This window comes from Cotesia glomerata, linkage group LG4, assembly GCF_020080835.1.
Source record: "Cotesia glomerata isolate CgM1 linkage group LG4, MPM_Cglom_v2.3, whole genome shotgun sequence".
In the NCBI taxonomy this organism is placed as follows: Eukaryota; Metazoa; Arthropoda; class Insecta; order Hymenoptera; family Braconidae; genus Cotesia; species Cotesia glomerata.
This window is the reverse complement of record NC_058161.1, coordinates 6,750,778-6,768,921: the sequence shown is the minus strand read 5'-3', so window position 1 is coordinate 6,768,921 and position 18,144 is coordinate 6,750,778. Positions and strand designations below refer to the sequence as shown.

At 26.8% G+C, this 18,144-nt stretch overlaps 2 protein-coding genes across 9 annotated transcripts; both read left to right on the top strand.

Moving 5' to 3' along the window:
• The first annotated feature begins 503 nt into the window (after positions 1 to 503).
• LOC123263191 (glycogen synthase kinase-3 beta) lies at positions 504 to 13,292 on the top strand. 8 transcript variants are annotated; one of them, XM_044725755.1, is made up of 10 exons: positions 504 to 689; positions 810 to 971; positions 1,050 to 2,673; positions 5,648 to 5,859; positions 5,961 to 6,044; positions 6,401 to 6,439; positions 7,091 to 7,201; positions 7,319 to 7,556; positions 7,647 to 7,840; positions 9,332 to 13,292. In XM_044725755.1, the coding sequence occupies exons 3-10, from the start codon at positions 2,589 to 2,591 to the stop codon at positions 9,719 to 9,721; spliced, it is 1,353 nt and encodes a 450-aa protein (XP_044581690.1). In that variant the 5' UTR covers positions 504 to 689; positions 810 to 971; positions 1,050 to 2,588; the 3' UTR covers positions 9,722 to 13,292. The 8 variants fall into 8 exon arrangements, with proteins under 8 accessions (XP_044581690.1, XP_044581689.1, XP_044581691.1 ...); XM_044725754.1 differs by having other exon boundaries at positions 504 to 971; positions 1,050 to 2,327; positions 2,489 to 2,673; XM_044725756.1 differs by having other exon boundaries at positions 504 to 971; positions 2,489 to 2,673.
• A 1,894-nt stretch (positions 13,293 to 15,186) lies between these two features.
• Positions 15,187 to 16,739, top strand: LOC123263194 (proteasome subunit alpha type-3). The gene is made up of 4 exons (XM_044725762.1): positions 15,187 to 15,349; positions 15,451 to 15,533; positions 15,883 to 16,274; positions 16,367 to 16,739. Exons 1-4 carry the CDS (start codon positions 15,329 to 15,331, stop codon positions 16,633 to 16,635), a joined length of 765 nt encoding a protein of 254 aa, XP_044581697.1. The 5' UTR covers positions 15,187 to 15,328; the 3' UTR covers positions 16,636 to 16,739.
• Positions 16,740 to 18,144: the final 1,405 nt, after the last annotated feature.

The window sequence follows — 18,144 nt, the reverse complement described above, 5'->3', positions numbered from 1 at the left end:
ACATTCCTTCTCGTCTTCCAGATGTCACTCATTATCAATCATTATTTCGATCACTTTTTTTATTTTCTATCGCCAATTCAGTCATCTGAAATATCGACACTTGTGTCGGCAACTTATCTCAAGAATCAAAATGGATTCATCAAATATTTAAATTTACCGCGTAATGTAATTGTCGCTATTGGGCAAATAAAAGGGGTGATATGACGTGACCGGGATGGGAGTAAGGGACTTAAAGTAATCGTTGACGTCACAGTCGTGCGCTTTCGTAAAACTTCGAGTGGTCCGATCTCGCCCGAACGGGTCAATGTCTGAGAAGGCTTCGAAAAATCTGTGACTGGTGTGATGTTTCTACGGATACTAGGACTAGAATAACGACACATAAATAACAACGACGAGTTTTAATATTGCGTTTGAAAAACGCGGATAACGTTCATTTATTGTGTAATAACATATTACATATATGTGTACATAAATTATATTATAAATCTATTACGTACTCTGTATACTTATATACATATACATTTGATTGGTACTGATAATAATTAAAATATATATATATATGTATATATACTATAAAAAACTGACAGTGTGAATGACAAAAACGGTCGTGACGCCGCCCACACGTCGTCGTCGTCGTCGTCGTAGTTAACGCGGAGCTTTGCTTTCGTCGTCGTCCCCACGGGAAAATGGTGTGCACGACGATAAATTATTACGATTTAATTAGTTATTATTTTTTATTATAAATACTTAGTACTATCAATAATATTATTATTATTTCTATCATTAAGATAAATTTTTATTACTTGTAGAAATCAAAATGATAAATCGGTTATTTTTGTATCAATGAATACTGTTTGACATTTATAACATAAGATTTAACGTGACGTTAAAGACTAGCGGAAGAAGAGAGTGCGAGCGGTGTTGAGGTAGGAGAATAAACCTCTGATCGTGCGTGAGCTAGCGATAGACAGGTATTTTATACGAATGGAAATAAAAGTTAAATATTAAGTATGCGAATAAATATTTAAAATAAATTGTTTTTGTTTCAGGTAAAAGCAACGATTGACTGAAGGAGTTTGTTGTGAAAGAATTGAATGTGGTTAATTCTAAATAGTGGGATACTCTCTAGGTCAAAATATTATAAGACGGATTATCATGTTAATGATTTAGTTGCGTCGTAGTATATATTACTTATATGTTGAGTAAAAATTTGAAAAAAAAAGTTTACTCGAAAAGCGTTGTGTTGCGAGACTTTGAGAGAAAGAAGTAGGGAAAAGGTGCGACGTGGGCGATCAGAATTGAGTACGTCTGTATAATTTCTTTAATATAGTCTATTAGAAACGATAGTTGAATTTACGCACGATCATAGTCACGGTTAAGTGTATTCAGTGCTCTAGAATCCTAGTGTTCCAAAGAAATTTTCCAAGTAGAAAAAAAATAAAAATAAAAGATAGAGAAATAGAAAAAAAAAGAGAGAAGCAAAAGGCGATCTTCATTGAGTGTGTGTAGCTATATAATTGTCGTCGTTATCATTGTATAGTAGGTTGCCCGTGCGCGGCGCGTTACTACTAACCATTCTAAAAACGTTGATACATAGTACTGGTGCTCTTCTTTCTCGTATTCACCGCAGTACCCTCTTGCTCTTGTCCGTTGGCTGTCTATGTCTATGTCTATGTCTATGTGTGTGTGTGTGTAGTTTCTTGATTATTAGCAAGTGCGCGGTGCCGCGGTTTCTTCTGCTCATCGTTGTCAAGTGCTGATGATTTTAAAAAATAACGACAACCAACAATTATCATATTTAATATATTAAGACTCGTTTTAGGTCAGTGAGAACATAAGGTTCGATAATATTTTTGTGTATAATTCGTAGCGACGAGAAGAAACAAGCGGATTGTATTTTTCCCCTCACCAACCCTGTGGGACTAGATTATCAATAATAGCCGGCAGGTACAACAGTACTGACTACGGAAATACGAAGCCATAACCGCAAAAAAAGTCATTTTATTTTTTATTTTATTATTTTGTGTTTTAAATTAGTGATTGATATTAAATAAAATTGCAGTTGTGTGTGTTTAGGAGTGAAGAATGCGTTGACGCGATATTAAAATATCGTCATAAGTGTTATATATATATATATATATCTATACGAATATATAATACGATTAAATAAATTCAACGACTACACTACCGATTGAGTTGAGAAGAGCGTGTACATCGAGAGACAAGAGAGGCTATACTATATCATCATAATCATAATTTTCATCACTACCAGTTATCGTTGGTAAAATAGCTGATGGGTACGCGATGTGATATTGGCTGTCATTGATGTACGTGATACCTAATACAACAAGTTGGATTTATAATAACAATAATAATAATAGTTATAAAATTAATATTACTACTAATAACAACATAAGTAGTATTATTATCACTCAAAACTTTAAATTATTATTATCTAAAATTTACAATCTAGTGCTGTGTTTTTTAGTTGAATTTTCATTGTCAAACGGTAGCAATCACAAGTCACTCGAATTTTATTTGATAAAAGCGGAAGAGACAAAGGTGGAGGTGGTGGCTTGCAATTCAGAATGAGCGGCCGTCCAAGGACCACCTCTTTTGCCGAGGGGACTAAACCTCCCGCAAATCCGCCCCTGGGTGGCATGAAGATCAGCAGTGAGTAGTTTTACCACGCCATTCCATAACCTAACCTATCTTCACTTTTTTTTTCTTTATTTTTTTTTTATTACCCTTCCTGCTCACATAATCACATATATAATCCCGTTTATTCTTTGTTTTCCAATTATGATTATTATTATTATTATTTTTTTTTTTTTGTAATTTTAACATTTATTTATTAATTTTTATTTTTTCAAAAGAAATTTTCAATGTGTCATGTTCACGTCATTGGTAATTAAAAAAATTGTCTTTGTTTTATTGAATAGCAAATCTTTATTCGTGAAACTGCGAATAAGCAAATGGTCACTATTTAGCTGCTGATACACGAGGTATAATTATAGTTTAAGGATTTTAATAAAAACTAAAAAAAGTGGCTCATGAAATAAATTTTATTTTCGGCCCTGAACGGCCTCAAACGTCAGCAGTACTCGTTTTTCTTGCGACATTTTATAAATAAATCATTTTTATTTTTGCTAACAGATTGCCGTCTATATTATTGGCTTATTAGTAATTTAACGCATCGAAATAAACTATACTTGAATGATCTTTCAAGTTCATATTATATGCTCCAAGTATGGTTGTTGTCTATTTCAATGTTGTTAATTCTATCTCCATTTCTCTTTATCTGTATCTATTTCATTATCATTTGAGGTTGACTTTTATAAATTTTTATTACTCTCAGTGGTTTAATTATCACGAATAATTTCACTGTTTAATTAGTTAATTGATGAGAAATGGAGGTAAAGTAGACGCAATTATCATGTATTAGGTATTATTTCAATTTTTTTTTGCTTGACGATAATGAATAATGTAGTGCGCCCGCGCTCGCGCCAGCGCATTTGATAACTTTGTACCCACCTGACGACTAAGGTAAAAGTTGTTCATTAAAATTTTTCTATTGTATTGTATTGTATTGTATTGTAACTATTGGTTTTTTGATTAGATTACTTATTTTTTGCCTGAATTGATTTATTTGAACTCAAAGTAAAATTAGACATGAAATTATCTTAGAAAAAAAAATTTTCATTTCAACTATTGATTCAACAAATTTCAAAAATCCCTTTTTTTTTTTTTAATTATTGCATCAAGTTCAAAAAATTTATAAATCTTTACAAATAATTTTTTTTTCTTCATTTTTTTTAAAATAATTATTACCATGAAAAATGAAGTACTATTTACTTCTGGGAATTTTTAGAGCTTATTATTTGCTGGCAAAATTTAGAGAGCAATAATATGTATCGTATTAACTCGAATTATCAACTGAACAATGACTTTCGCACTCGTAAAATAGACGATAGGAAAATCTAATCGTTACGCATCATTGAACTTGATAACATTCGGTAGACTGTTGAAGGACGCAATGCGACATTGATGACGATAGTGTCGACGAGTTGTCGACGACACTCTAATCTAATGTAAGATTTTGTTTGCAAGACTTTGACGTATTTAACAGTTATTATTTAAATGGTTGCCAATCCGTTCCTCAGTAAATATATCAATAAATTGTAAAGCAAAAAAATCAACATTCATCAATATGTAATTAAATAAATGTCAGGTGTTTTTTTTTATTTCATTTAAATATATTCATTCTAGCAGAAGATATTTTTATTAAAAAGTTTTAATAGATTATATATATTTCATAAATAAGATATGATATATTAAATTAGTAAACAATTGTCAGATATGATAAGGTCGAAAATGTAAAAAAAAAGGAGTCTAAATATATCCATAAGCTTACAAATTTATATGTATTAAGATTTGTAGAAGTACGTGACTGATATTCAAAACAAGTTAGAGAGTTGACATAAAGTGTGAGATCGCTTGTCCATTTGATTCGCGCGCTGGCGCACTACACTAGTTAGTTTGTTAATGCGTTATCTTCTTACGTTGACTAAATATAGCGCGAAACATTCGACGAGTTAACGTACAAGTAAACGCACCGAGTTATTGTATTTAAGTATATGTAGTTAATAATTTACAATATATTATTACAGTTAATTATTTTAAATATTGTAAACGATTTCTTTATAGTATGATTTTTTTTCTTCTCAACTACAATTTAAATTGTTTTCTTCTAATTATCGATCATTGCTTATCAAATATTAAATAAACATTAATTATTATTATTGTTAAAGAAGAAAAAAAAGTATAAAAGAATAATTAAATTTTTTCACAAAGATCTCTGTGTATTTAAGTGTTATCTTTTATTATCGTGGTTAGTATGATGATTACTAATCATATGATTACAATATACAATTACAAAAAATAATTTTATTATAACGTGTTTTATAAAATTAATGTTTGTGCATTTATTTTTTTAAATGGTACTGAATTTTCATACTTGTGATAATGTTTTAAGTTACTTGTTAATCTATTTATAGTTAGATCCGAGGATACCGTTAACGATAAATAATTGGCTTGTCTAATAGTTTTATGAAAAAAAGATAAAAAGAATAAAAATTATTTTCTTAAGCAAATACAGTACAAAAAAAAATGACTTCGTTAACTGCTCTTAATTGGTCAGAGCCAAGTCAGAATTGGAGATATCCAAAAACAAATTTAAAAAATATTAATAGTAACAATGATATTATACCAAAAAGTTTTATTATTGATAGTGATAACAATAATCGGCATAATGATAGCAAAAATAATAATAATGATTATAAAAATAAATTGGGTGATAAAAATAGAAAATTGTCATTCAAAAGTTATAAAGGAATTCGTAACTTATTTACGAGGTTAACTTCAATTAAATGTGAGTAATTTTAGATAAACGTGATAATTATTTTTATTTTTAGTATGTTTAATCAATTGAAAAAATAACACCATTGACGTGATCCATATACATTTTATGTTTCTATTTTTTTTTTTTTATTTTTATTCATGTTATTTACATTTTGTTTTTCACTTTTTTCCTCTTTTAACGATCACATATCACTGTAGCGTTTTCGTTTTTTGCTTGTTTCTATGGGTGGTGCAATGTGCAATTCAGGCAAGGATGGAAGTAAAGTTACCACCGTGGTTGCCACTCCTGGTGCCGGTCCAGATCATCCACAGGAAGTGGCATATACTGATACCAAAGTAATTGGTAATGGGAGTTTTGGAGTTGTATATCAAGCTAAACTCTGCGACAATGGTGAAATGGTGGCGATCAAGAAAGTGCTACAAGATAAAAGGTTCAAGGTTAGTTAATTATCACAACATATTTTTTTTATAATTATTTGTTCATGTTTATTAATATACTAATAATGTTTTTTTTTTTTTTTTTTTTTTTTGTTATACAGAATAGAGAACTCCAAATAATGCGACGATTGGAACATTGTAATATCGTTAAACTTAAATACTTCTTCTACTCTAGTGGTGATAAGGTAATTTATTATTTTTTCTCTTGATAATTTTTATTATTAATAAATGGAACATGTTGATAAATTAATATTACCAAGTAGTGTTGGATAAATGATAAAAAAATTTATTTATATACATATATGTTTTTTTATTTAATAATTGTAATTCAAATATTATACACTCTCAGTATCATATAGATACAGAAAAATTTTAAATATTGATAATATGTGTTAATTTATTAACCTGTTCTTCTAAAGAGGAATGTCAAAATTGAGCATTTAAAAGATAAATAAGTTAAAAAATGAAAGTTAATTGTAATATGTAAAAAATATCTTTAGATAAATGCATGCACTATTGTTATTCCTCTATTATTTTGTAGAACGTCTTAAACTCAACTAATCCAGTTTTTCATGTGTCCGTAAGTTATAAGCGTACCCACACGTAGACTTTTGTTGAGTGATTTCTCTTACGGTGTTTAAGGCTAAATGCTTTTTTACCCCCACAGCATATTAATATCTATAAATACAAATAATAATTATGTAAATTATATTTATACACATACGTCCCTTTTATATTGTTTTTTTAAAAGATTATTATTACAATTGCTAATGTGTTTACATTTAAACGAATGATCAGTAAATATAAATCAATCATCAGTGTTGTATGTAAAAGAAATCATCTAATAAATTATAAGCCTGCAGAGTATAAAGATTTATAATAAAAATAATGTAGAAAAAGCAGCTTTATTAGTTTATTTATAGTCATAGTTACTTATGCGTGGAAATTGTTTCGTGTCAGTTGATATATGTTCACGATACAACAGCCACAGTGTCATTTATTCGCAATCTTATTTTTTATAACAACAACACAAATAACAATTAAAGTACATGTATTTATTTTCAAGTTTTAGAAACCATAATTTTAGCTAACAATTCATTTTGCAAATTTTTATTTAGTAACTATCATCATTATAATTAGTATCATTTTTTTTTCTTGTTCAATCCATTAATAGTTATTATATTTCTGAATTTTTTTTTATTTTTTATTTTTTTTTTATCATCATTTTTAGAAGGATGAAGTTTATCTCAATCTTGTTCTGGAATATATACCGGAAACAGTGTATAAAGTCGCGCGGCATTACAGCAAGAGTAAACAAACGATACCGATGAGTTATATTAAGGTAAATAATTTATTTTTATCATCTTAAATTAAATCTATTTAGTCAAATTTTTTTTTTTTTTTTTTTTTTTTCGTGTGACTGAATTTGATTAATAATCACAGAGAATTAATTTTTCAGCTTTATATGTATCAACTGTTTCGATCGTTGGCATATATTCATTCACTAGGAATTTGTCACAGAGACATAAAGCCACAAAACTTACTCCTGGACCCAGAGAGCGGTGTATTGAAACTCTGTGATTTTGGTTCAGCTAAGCATCTCATCAGAGGAGAGCCTAACGTGTCTTACATCTGTAGTCGTTATTATCGAGCACCAGAACTCATTTTCGGTGCTATCGATTATACTACAAAAATCGGTAAGAACAAAAGTTAACAACTAATTATTTTATTTTAAATATTTTCATTGGAATTTTTTAAATTAATATATTGTCAATATTTTTTGACAGATGTTTGGAGCGCTGGTTGTGTATTAGCAGAGTTATTACTCGGTCAACCAATTTTCCCCGGTGATAGTGGTGTTGATCAACTTGTAGAAATAATCAAAGTTCTCGGTACACCGACACGTGACCAAATTCGCGAGATGAATCCAAACTATACAGAATTTAAATTTCCCCAGATTAAGTCACACCCTTGGCAAAAGGTATGTTATTTATCAACTACACATTCATATCACTGAATACTTGTTCTTAATCAATCGCCAACACTGAAAAAATTCCAGATTAATTTTCTATTTTATTTTTAATCAATAACGGATTTTATTTTGATTTTGTTTCGGAGTTTATGGATTTATTTTTTTTTTATTTTTTTGTAAACACCGTAAATTCTTCAACAAATCAGGTTTATTCTCGTCATTACAGTTCATGCTCCAACGAATGAGCGCTCCAAAGTGTACGACAAAGCATCAAAAAATTAGAGTAAGTGGTTTCTCTTGAAGCAATGCTCTGAAAATTGTTGTCACCAACTTGCGTTGGTTTTTTTTTTTTATCTTTCCACAAATTTGACCACTTTTCAACTAACAAAAAAAAATTAAATTAATTATGGTTACTGAAAAATTGAAGTCGATCCAACTCTTTAGTTTTTATATTTTTAAAATTCCTTACAATTTTTTTGTTTTATTTTCTATTTTTTTTTTTTAATCCAATAAAGTAAAAAAAACAATAAAAGAAATAATACATCGTTTGCCGTGTGATATCCATTTTAATTTATTTTTTTCCTTATTCTTTCTCTCTTTCACTCTTTTTTTTTTGTTCTCGAGTCATCCACTTTTTTGCTCGCTGAATCATCAGACAGATAACATTACTAACGTAAATTCCATCGTATTGCCGAAGATAATCTTAAGGTTATGCAGAGAAAAATCACTTACTCTAATAATATGCAATATAAAGTGACGGTTAATTAATAAAAATTATGTTAATTAATAATATTATATACTTATAGATATTCAATTGCTTTTAATTATTGATTATAAATAAAATTTCATTATCAATCATAACTATCGTCATCAATTCATATCTGCTTCACTATATCGCATTTAAATGCCTTATTTACAATTCTCAGTATCTTAATTTTTTATCATTTCATAAATCAATAAAGGTTTCTACTATTTTGTATTTTCATACTCAACCATTTATTCTACATCATGTTTTTATCAAATTTGATCATTAAGTATAACTTGAAATATTTTTAATGTTTAGATATTTTTACATTAATAATCGAAAAAAAAAAAAAAAAAAATAAGTTATAATTCTTTGTCACAAATAGACTCTAAATTAGTACTATAAAAATGTAAGAAATAATTTTTATGAATATTTTATAAAATTAAAAAATTCTTATTGACATAAAAGATATCTCCAGCTTATTATCAAATTAGTGTATTATAATTTTTGTAATTATCTATCATTAAAAAAAAAAAAAAAAAAAAAAAAAAAAAAAAATTGATGTAAAAAAGTATTTAATTATTCGATTTTTACATCGGATGCAAAGTATAAAAAATAAGGTGACAGCTTGTTAAATATATTTAAATAAAAATAATGATAAATAAACTTCTTGATCGCAAATCGTATAAATGGTTGAAATCAAGGTATTATATTATAATTATTTAGCTGATATAATATATTAATTGATTTTTCAGGTATTCCGAGCCCGTACTCCGCCAGAAGCAATGGATTTAGTATCTCGGCTCCTCGAATACACACCACCATTACGAATAACACCTCTGGCTGCATGTGCTCATCAGTTCTTTAATGAATTACGAGATCAAGGAACACTATTGCCAAATGGCCGTGAATTACCACCATTATTTAATTTTACTGAACAAGAATTGCGAATTCAGCCGAATTTAAATTCGCAATTACTACCTAAATATATGCGATCGTCGGAAACGACTACCGATGGTGGACAGCCCACAGAAACTACGACGGCCACTGCATCTGCCAGTGGTAATTCAACTGATAGCAATGTTAACACGACAACACCTTCCGTCACACAAAATGCAGATGCTAATCAATCGACCATGGCTTAAGTTAAAGTCAACTAAAAGATAAAACAAAAATAAAAAAATAATTAGAATACAAAAAAATAATAAAAAATTATTTTTTATCGTTACGAGTTTGGAGATTTATCATTTAGAAAAAAAAGTACACATTCTAATTGAATGGATAAATAAATAAAATTGATTATTTATTATATCTTATACATTGTGAGATATGAACGTCCCATTGTAAATTGAACTCAATTCAGACTCTTGATCATTTGAAACTGATGTAAAATTATCTTTATTTATACTTAAAGCTTGATTCTGTAATTGTATTTTTTTTATTATTAATTTTGTAGTAAAAAAAAAAAAAATAATATATTAATTCAGGTAGCGATTAGCTTAAAGTAATTATTACATCGGTTTTATCAAGTGGATTGAATTCAGTGTATATAATAGGAAAAACTGGTACGAGGCCTCTTAAGAAAGGTTTATATATAATATTTGGTTAAAGAGAAATGTTTTAACGTAAATGATGTGGTAGTACGTTAGATTCGTTTGCGTCGTCTTTTTATCAAGTGTTTGGACAATGAAAAAATAAAAAATAAAATTAATTTATAAGTACAGGTCGATATTATAATGAAGAAGCACCATTATATGCATACTTTTTTTAAAATAAATTGACGAAAATTAATTAAAATAGATACAAATACACTAATGATTTAGTATTAATATAATGGATACTGATGCAAGTGCTTTTCTTAAATGTTCGATTGATTATTGTTATTGTCGACTTTCTTATTATTGATACTGTAGTCATTTTTTATTAATAATTATATAATGATTGCAATTAGTCTTCTTCTTTATCGTAATTAATGCGAAACTTTGTGAATTAAAATTACTCGATTATTAGTGTCATAATTTTTTTTTTGACATCAAATGGAAAAAAAAAAACGAAACTAATAGTTCGATGTAGTGAAATTTGACTATTGACTTCTAAAAATTATAAAGACAAGGTTAAATTTTTAGTGAAATAAAATATTGTTTAAATAGTAATTTAGTGTACAGTAGGTCTTGAGTGATTGTCTAAATTTGCTGGTTTATTTTTTTCATACCTTCGACGAATACAGCAGAGTTGTATAATACATAATATACTTTATTAGCTCGATTCAAATTAAACGTTTATTATTATATTATCACTATTATTATTATTATTATTATTATTACTATTATTATTAATATTATTTAATTAAATATATATATATATATATATATATATATATATATATATATATATATATATAAATAAAATTATAAATATAAATATATTTAAATTGTAAGAATGAATTATTAAGATCAAATAATACTCTCTATATAATATAATTCATTACTAATGTATCTGAAATGAAAAAGGAATACGTTTTTTGATGTATTTTTTAACATAACTAAAGAAAAAAAGAAATAGAAACAAACAGTGCCTGCTATTATTGGTTTTCTTTTGCATTAACACATAATTCAATCCTTTACGGATACTGTAAAAATTCTAATAATTCTGATTTATTATCTGATTTACTAATTAATTTTATTTTTACTTGACCGTTTGATAATTTTATTAAAATTTATTAATTTTCATTAATTTCAAGCGTAAATAATTAATTAAATCGAATTATCTGCATAATTTTTTTATAAATGAACATATTGTAGTGATATTAATTCCTGAAGGATTGAATAAATTGGTTAATTTGAAATTATATTCATCGCACATCATTCATAAACATATCATTATATACTGATAATAGTGTGAAGAAAACAGAATAAAACGTTCAACAGAGAAATAGGAGTAATAAGGAAAAAAACAATATTTTTTTCTTGCTATTGATAAAACAACAATTTGTTGCAATATTTATAGGACCCAGTACTGTTTTTTATTTAAGCAATAAAATAAATAACATTAACAAATTTGAAATATTTACTACGAACTATACTTACCAATAATATTTTATTTCAATATTTGCATTTATCTATATTGATTTTTATAGTGATTATTTATTTTAATAACATTTAAGTAGATTAATAAAACAAATGTTGTCTATTAAGATCCGTCATGAATTGCCACGGCAGGTGTTACTCCACTTCCGCGCCCTACAATCGTCTAAAGAAATCTTTACTAAGTGTTATAAATTACTAACACCAATACAATCTATAGTTAACATACAGACATGGAACTAACCCAATATGATCATTTGTTTTAATAGTTGATCGGTTTTATAAAATTATGCATGAATCTAATTTAAGATATGTGTTATCAGTTTAAATTACATCTGAAAACACCAAATTTGTCTCTTTATGTTGGAGTATGTAATGTATTTAATTACATTATATTTTATCACTATTTTTTCAATTAAAATTATTAAAAGTTGCTAAAAAAATAATAAATTTTCAGTTTCAGATTTTTTTAAAATTTTGTAATTTGTTTTTAAATACATTTGATGATTGAATTAAAAAAATCGAATTATAATTGAAAGATTAAGAACGGGTCCCATTTTTTACCTTCTTGCACTCATCGAGAATAATCGTACTATTTTTTTAGCATTTGCAGATTCATCATTTTTTCTTGAACAAATAAAAAAAAAAACGCTCTATTGAAAATAGATAATTGAATAATCTATAGAGTAGTAGAGTTTTTTCTATTTTTTTTTGTTTAGAAAAAATTCATGAACGTTTATTAGCTGGGATCGCCTCTTAAAAAATAATGAAATTTTTTCACTAATTATTAAGTAATAAAATGCCAACTCATGAGTGATTTTAATTAAATTTGTCTTTATTTAAAATTTTATAATTATTTCTATTTATTCGATTATTGTATGTTAAAGTTTAAAATGTGCATGTAAACGAGATAAAAGGACGATGCAATAATAAACTAAATAGTGCTATTACTAAATTCTGTACAAAATAACAATGCCAGATAAAATTATTATGCTACCACTTAAACAAAAACGTTAATATTTCAATGTTATAATTAAAGTAAAGATAAATAAAATATATAAAATCACTATTAATAGTAATAAAACATAATAATTATGATAAATGTGCCCATAAATACAAATGTCTAAAAATCCTGGCACGTAAATATATAGTAATATAACAATTGTTTTCTCGTATATTTAAGTAGTGTTAATGGATAAATAAATAAATGTAAAGAATAAATAAAACTAAAAACATGACAAGTAATCGAGTGAATAAATAATTACGAAAAAATGATGAAATTATAAAAGTAAGCTTATTTATATTAGTATTATTAATAATAATATTATTAGGCCAAAACTTTAAAGACACAATCGCTTAAAGAACAAAAGCGATATAAAAAATATTATCGATTTTTAAAATGTATTATCAAAGCTAATACCGGGAATGACATAATAATTCAATCTATGTGTGTGTAGACATCTGTGTACTAAAACAAAAGAAAATAATTATCTTACTTTTTGAATTTAGTATCTTCCTTCTTTATTACGAAAAATATCATGAGCACGTGCTTTTCATATACACGATGTAACTGGAGAAACGATATTAATTAAGTTTATTAATTACTTAAATGGATGAATGTTTCAATTCTAAAGAAAAAAAAAAAAAGAAAAATCAATAAACTTGAAGTGCGTTTTTACACCATAGAGAGCAAATATGTAATTTGCCGAAAGCACGCTTTAATAGTTTCCACTTTTTCATAAAAAATAAAATAATATTGAATACCAAAAAAATTTAAACAATTGTTTATACGATACATCCAATCTCTTGTATATTTGGCGATTCATAGCCTCTACATGCTACAATTAATAGTATACAATAAAAATAATTAAAACGAGTAATAAAATATTTAAGAATGTTTGTCAAATAAAGTGTTTAAAACAACGGAGGTAAAATGCGTAAATGCTCATTTCGTAATAAGTGGTTAAGAAAAAAAATAATAATAAAAATATTTGTAATAATAATAATAATAATAATAATAATATATGGATTAAAAAATGATAACTAAAATAATTTTTAATCATTAAAGGAATAATGTCGTTGAACACAAATGATTGCTTGTCGTAGTAGAGAGCATAAAAAATTCGTGCGCTTATTTTTCATTTTAATTAATTTTTTGGAACAGCGTTTTTTTTTTTTTTTTTCTTCTTTAATAGATACTTGTATTTAATATATTACTGAGATATACTCTCAAGACGAATCCTGTGTTATTTACCAATTAATCTGATCTCAGATGAATAATAAATTCAATATAATTAAAGTTGCCTCTTGTGATGAGAATAAACAGGTGATAAAAAAATGATTAATACAAGTTGCATGACAAAATGGATAATATGATTCTAAGATAATGTAAATTATATCACTTGTGTATATTAGTTAAAATTGTTTCAATATATGCGTTGCACAGCACACTCTCATTGATACGCAATTTAAAATTAAAAAGTAACAAATAACTGCATTATTCAACAGACTATGAAAGAATAAATATTTAAATAAATAAGTAAAGTATGATCATTTTATTAGACATAAATGTTACTTACGTAACTCTAATAATGTCAAAATGCGTGTGTAATAATATTTCTGGTGCATAAAAGTAGAGAGAAAGTATGATTAATTAAAATAAAACGACGAAAGCAAATGATTGATAATTATTGCGAGAAAAAGAGTAAAATAAATCATGGGCGTGGGTGAATTTTAAAAAATAAAATAAATATCTGTGTGAATGTAAGAAGACAATTAAAAGATTTAAAAAAATATAATTGAAATTATAAATGAAGAGTACATTTATTAGTGCAAGTTGAATTTAAAAATATTACAATTACAGCGCATACATGCATACATGTATGTAATATATGTAAGCAGTAAAAAAATTCACATGTATATGATTATGTATATGTATGTATAATTATAATTATATAATTAACTTTCATGATAATTGTAGCTAATTATTGTTAACATTGTCATTTAACTCGTCATCGTTATTTTATTTTGATGATTATTATTATTATTATTATTGTTATTACCAATATTAATATGTATTGTACTGCTATTATCTTAAAACTCTGTCTACATTTTAAATATTTATGTATTTCTTATATCGTTTTTTAGGTTAATTATATTTTTACTCTAATTGTCACAGTTGATTTTTTTAAATCTAAAATATATCATTTGATTTTGTAGATTCATTTCTTCATTTTACATTAAGACATATTTATCATCTTAAATGTATCGACACAGAATTGGTTGTCTTAAAGTTATTTAAGACATATCTATATAATATTACTGTACATTATTGTGGTTTATTTAACAATAAAATATTAACAATACGCTGACGATTTTAATTGTTTATTTTCCTACTTAATTATTGAAGAATCAAATTACATTTTATCTTAATACTGAGCCATCTGTCTGAGAAATTGTTTTCTATTTAAATTATAGAGGTCTCTTAATGCCAATTACCCATTCGTGGTTTTATACTGTAGAAATATACACCGAACCGAGAGAAAAGTGACAACAGAGTCTCTTGTGCGTGAGTTATTTTTCGCTAAATCACGATATTGTTTAAGTGACTTTTCAATTTAACTAATACAAATAACCATTAAAATATTTTGTTTTGAATAAAGTATTAAAATGAGTTCAATTGGAACTGGAGTAAGTTGATTATTATATTATTATGTAAATAATATCATACATAACTTATAAAAATGACTTAGTCATTTTAAACTAACCTATAAATTTATTTTTTTGATTAGTATGATTTATCGGCCTCGCAATTTTCGCCTGACGGTCGAGTTTTTCAAGTTGAATATGCTCAAAAAGCTGTTGAAAATAGTGGGTATGTTATTATTAATCGAATAAATTTTTTTCATTATATATCTATGTCCATTTAATTTAAGTTAGCTGACATTTTTGATTTTTTTATTTTGCTTAATTTATTAAATTATAACTAAAAAATATTTTTAAAAAATTGCACTTGTAATTTTTGAAGTTTTTGACAAATGAAAAATTTATTTTTTATTTTTTTGTAATAATTCTTTAATAAAAAAAATCATAAAAATTTTTAAATATCGGCTAACTTTATTTTTATTCTATGTCCATATTAGAACACTAAAGTCTTCTACAGGCAGTTAAACATTCTTTGGATCATGAAACTTGACAATTATAATTATCCTTTTGATTTTCAGAACGGTAATTAGTCTTCGAGGAAAAGATGGGGTTGTATTTGCCGTAGAAAAATTAGTAACATCAAAATTGTATGAAGCCGGAGCAAATAAAAGGATATTCAACATCGATGAGCACATTGGTATGGCCGTAGCTGGTTTAATTTCTGATGCTCGACAAATTGTCGAGACTGCACGTTCAGAAGCAGCAAGTTATCGCGCTCAGTATGGTGTTGGAATCCCGGTTAAATATTTAAATGAACGTGTTGCCATGTATATGCATGCATACACTCTCTATTCAGCTGTACGACCTTACGGTTGTTCAGTTATTCTGAGTGCTCGTGAAGCCGATGGACCGGCAATGTACATGATCGATCCATCTGGAGTTTCTTATGGATATTTTGGGTGTGCCGTAGGTAAATAAAATATTCATTTACTATAACTTTAATTATGAGTTTAAATAAATTAATTAAATTATTAAAACTGAGTTTGGTATAATTAATTACAGGCAAAGCTAAACAATCAGCCAAGACAGAAATTGAGAAATTGAAATTAGTTGAAATGTCGTGCAAAGAGTTAGTAAAAGAAGCTGCAAGAATTATTTACTTAGTTCATGACGAGTTGAAAGACAAACAGTTCGAGCTGGAGATGAGCTGGGTTGGCACACATACGAAAGGTAAACATGAGCGTATTCCACACGAAATAAAAGCCGAGGCTGAAGCTAAAGCCCGTCAAGCTATGGCTGAGGATTCTGATAGTGACACTGAAGACATGTGAAAGTAATAATATTAAGTAAAAAAAAACAAAGTTTTTCACATACGGTACATTTATTATATTTCATTTAATTTTTAAATCAATAATAAAAGTGATTACTCTACTAATTTTTTTGTTATGTGTAATTGAATCATGAAATTAAGTTCAATTTTTTTTTTTGCTAACCGGTTTCTGTACTTAAGTGGTTAACGCGCTTGTTACGAACTCGGTTGTTAGTCAGATATGGTTAACTAATATAATATAAAACTCTAGTAGGGTAAAAGACCCCATTAGTGGTGGGGACCCCATTACTGACACTTTCTTCGATTTTGGTACTTATTTGATTAATGAAATCATTAATTTCAACAATGAATATATTATTTCTAATCTTTAAGACCTTTAGATCAAAAAAATTTTTTATTTTTATTCCAAGTAGAACATTTTTTCATTGAAAGAAAAAGTGCCACTAATAGGGGTTAAAGGTGCCGCTAATGGGGTCTTTTACCTTAGTTGCTAAAATATGTATTTTTAGATTTTCTTGTAATTTTTTCTTCTCAGAATGCTAGAGTCGCACAAACAAATCTAGCAATCAAGTCGACCATAGTTACAACTTAAGCAGAGACAGTATGTACTCTGATAGCCACCTTAATTCAAACTTTTATTCAATCTACTCCCGAAATTTGTCGCCAACTTGATGGAAAGAGTTTGCAAACCAAAAGGTTTTAGTTAAATTGTTTATAAGTTACTCTGCAATTTGACGTCAAGATTTGCAGTGCAAGTATTTTAGTCAAGTTGTAGTAAAGTTGAAAAAGTTGAAATTTGTAGTAAAGTTGACGTAGATTTACGTCAATTTGTTTACAACTGTAGTACTGTAACAGCTGAAATCCAACTACTTTTGAAAAAAGCGTGGCTATTAGGATAAATAAGGAAAGTGAAATACGACAGAAATAGAGATTCCTAGAACAATCCTAGGAAAATTGAAATAAAATGCCATATTATTAGAGTTAAAATCTGTAGTATTTTAAATTATCAATAATTCGATCATTAGCAATGGACCATGAAAATTTTTTTTATCATCGCTATTGACAATGACGTAATACAGTACGTACAAAATTCGTTATTTCAATCTGAAACAAATTATTAATTAAATTCAGCTTGAAACGATTCTCTATACTTTTTGACTAATAAATAATAATAATCCACAAATAACGAGTATGACGACTATCGTTAACACATTTAATACCGCAGTTTTTTTTTCTCATAATCTCTTTTCAGAAAATTGTTTGTCCTTACAAACAATCTTTTTATTATTTAAAAAAAATTTAATTAATAATAATCTACTTGTTTACAGTATCAACTACTGCTTTGTTATTATTTATTTCAGATGTGTGACAATCAACCATAAAAAAACTAGATATGTGGCACCTGCTGTTTTTAGCGAAAGAGGTCATTTTAAATTACATACATGGAATCATTTGTAAATACGTTTTTTTCTTTTAACGAGTAAATATTCATATTATTATATGAATTTTA

Bases quoted from the DNA above. Each gene is read 5' to 3' on its own strand.
- LOC123263194 (XM_044725762.1), top strand. From the start codon at position 15,329: ATGAGTTCAATTGGAACTGGA. The intron at 15,350-15,450 runs GTAAGTTGATTA...TTTTTTGATTAG, and splicing joins TGAGTTCAATTGGAACTGGA to TATGATTTATCGGCCTCGCA. The intron at 15,534-15,882 runs GTATGTTATTAT...TTTGATTTTCAG, and splicing joins AAAGCTGTTGAAAATAGTGG to AACGGTAATTAGTCTTCGAG.
- LOC123263191 (XM_044725752.1), top strand. From the start codon at position 5,170: ATGACTTCGTTAACTGCTCTTAATTGGTCAGAGCCAAGTCAGAATTGG. The intron at 6,440-7,090 runs GTAAGTTATAAG...CATCATTTTTAG, and splicing joins ATCCAGTTTTTCATGTGTCC to AAGGATGAAGTTTATCTCAA. The intron at 7,841-9,331 runs GTATGTTATTTA...TTGATTTTTCAG, and splicing joins AGTCACACCCTTGGCAAAAG to GTATTCCGAGCCCGTACTCC.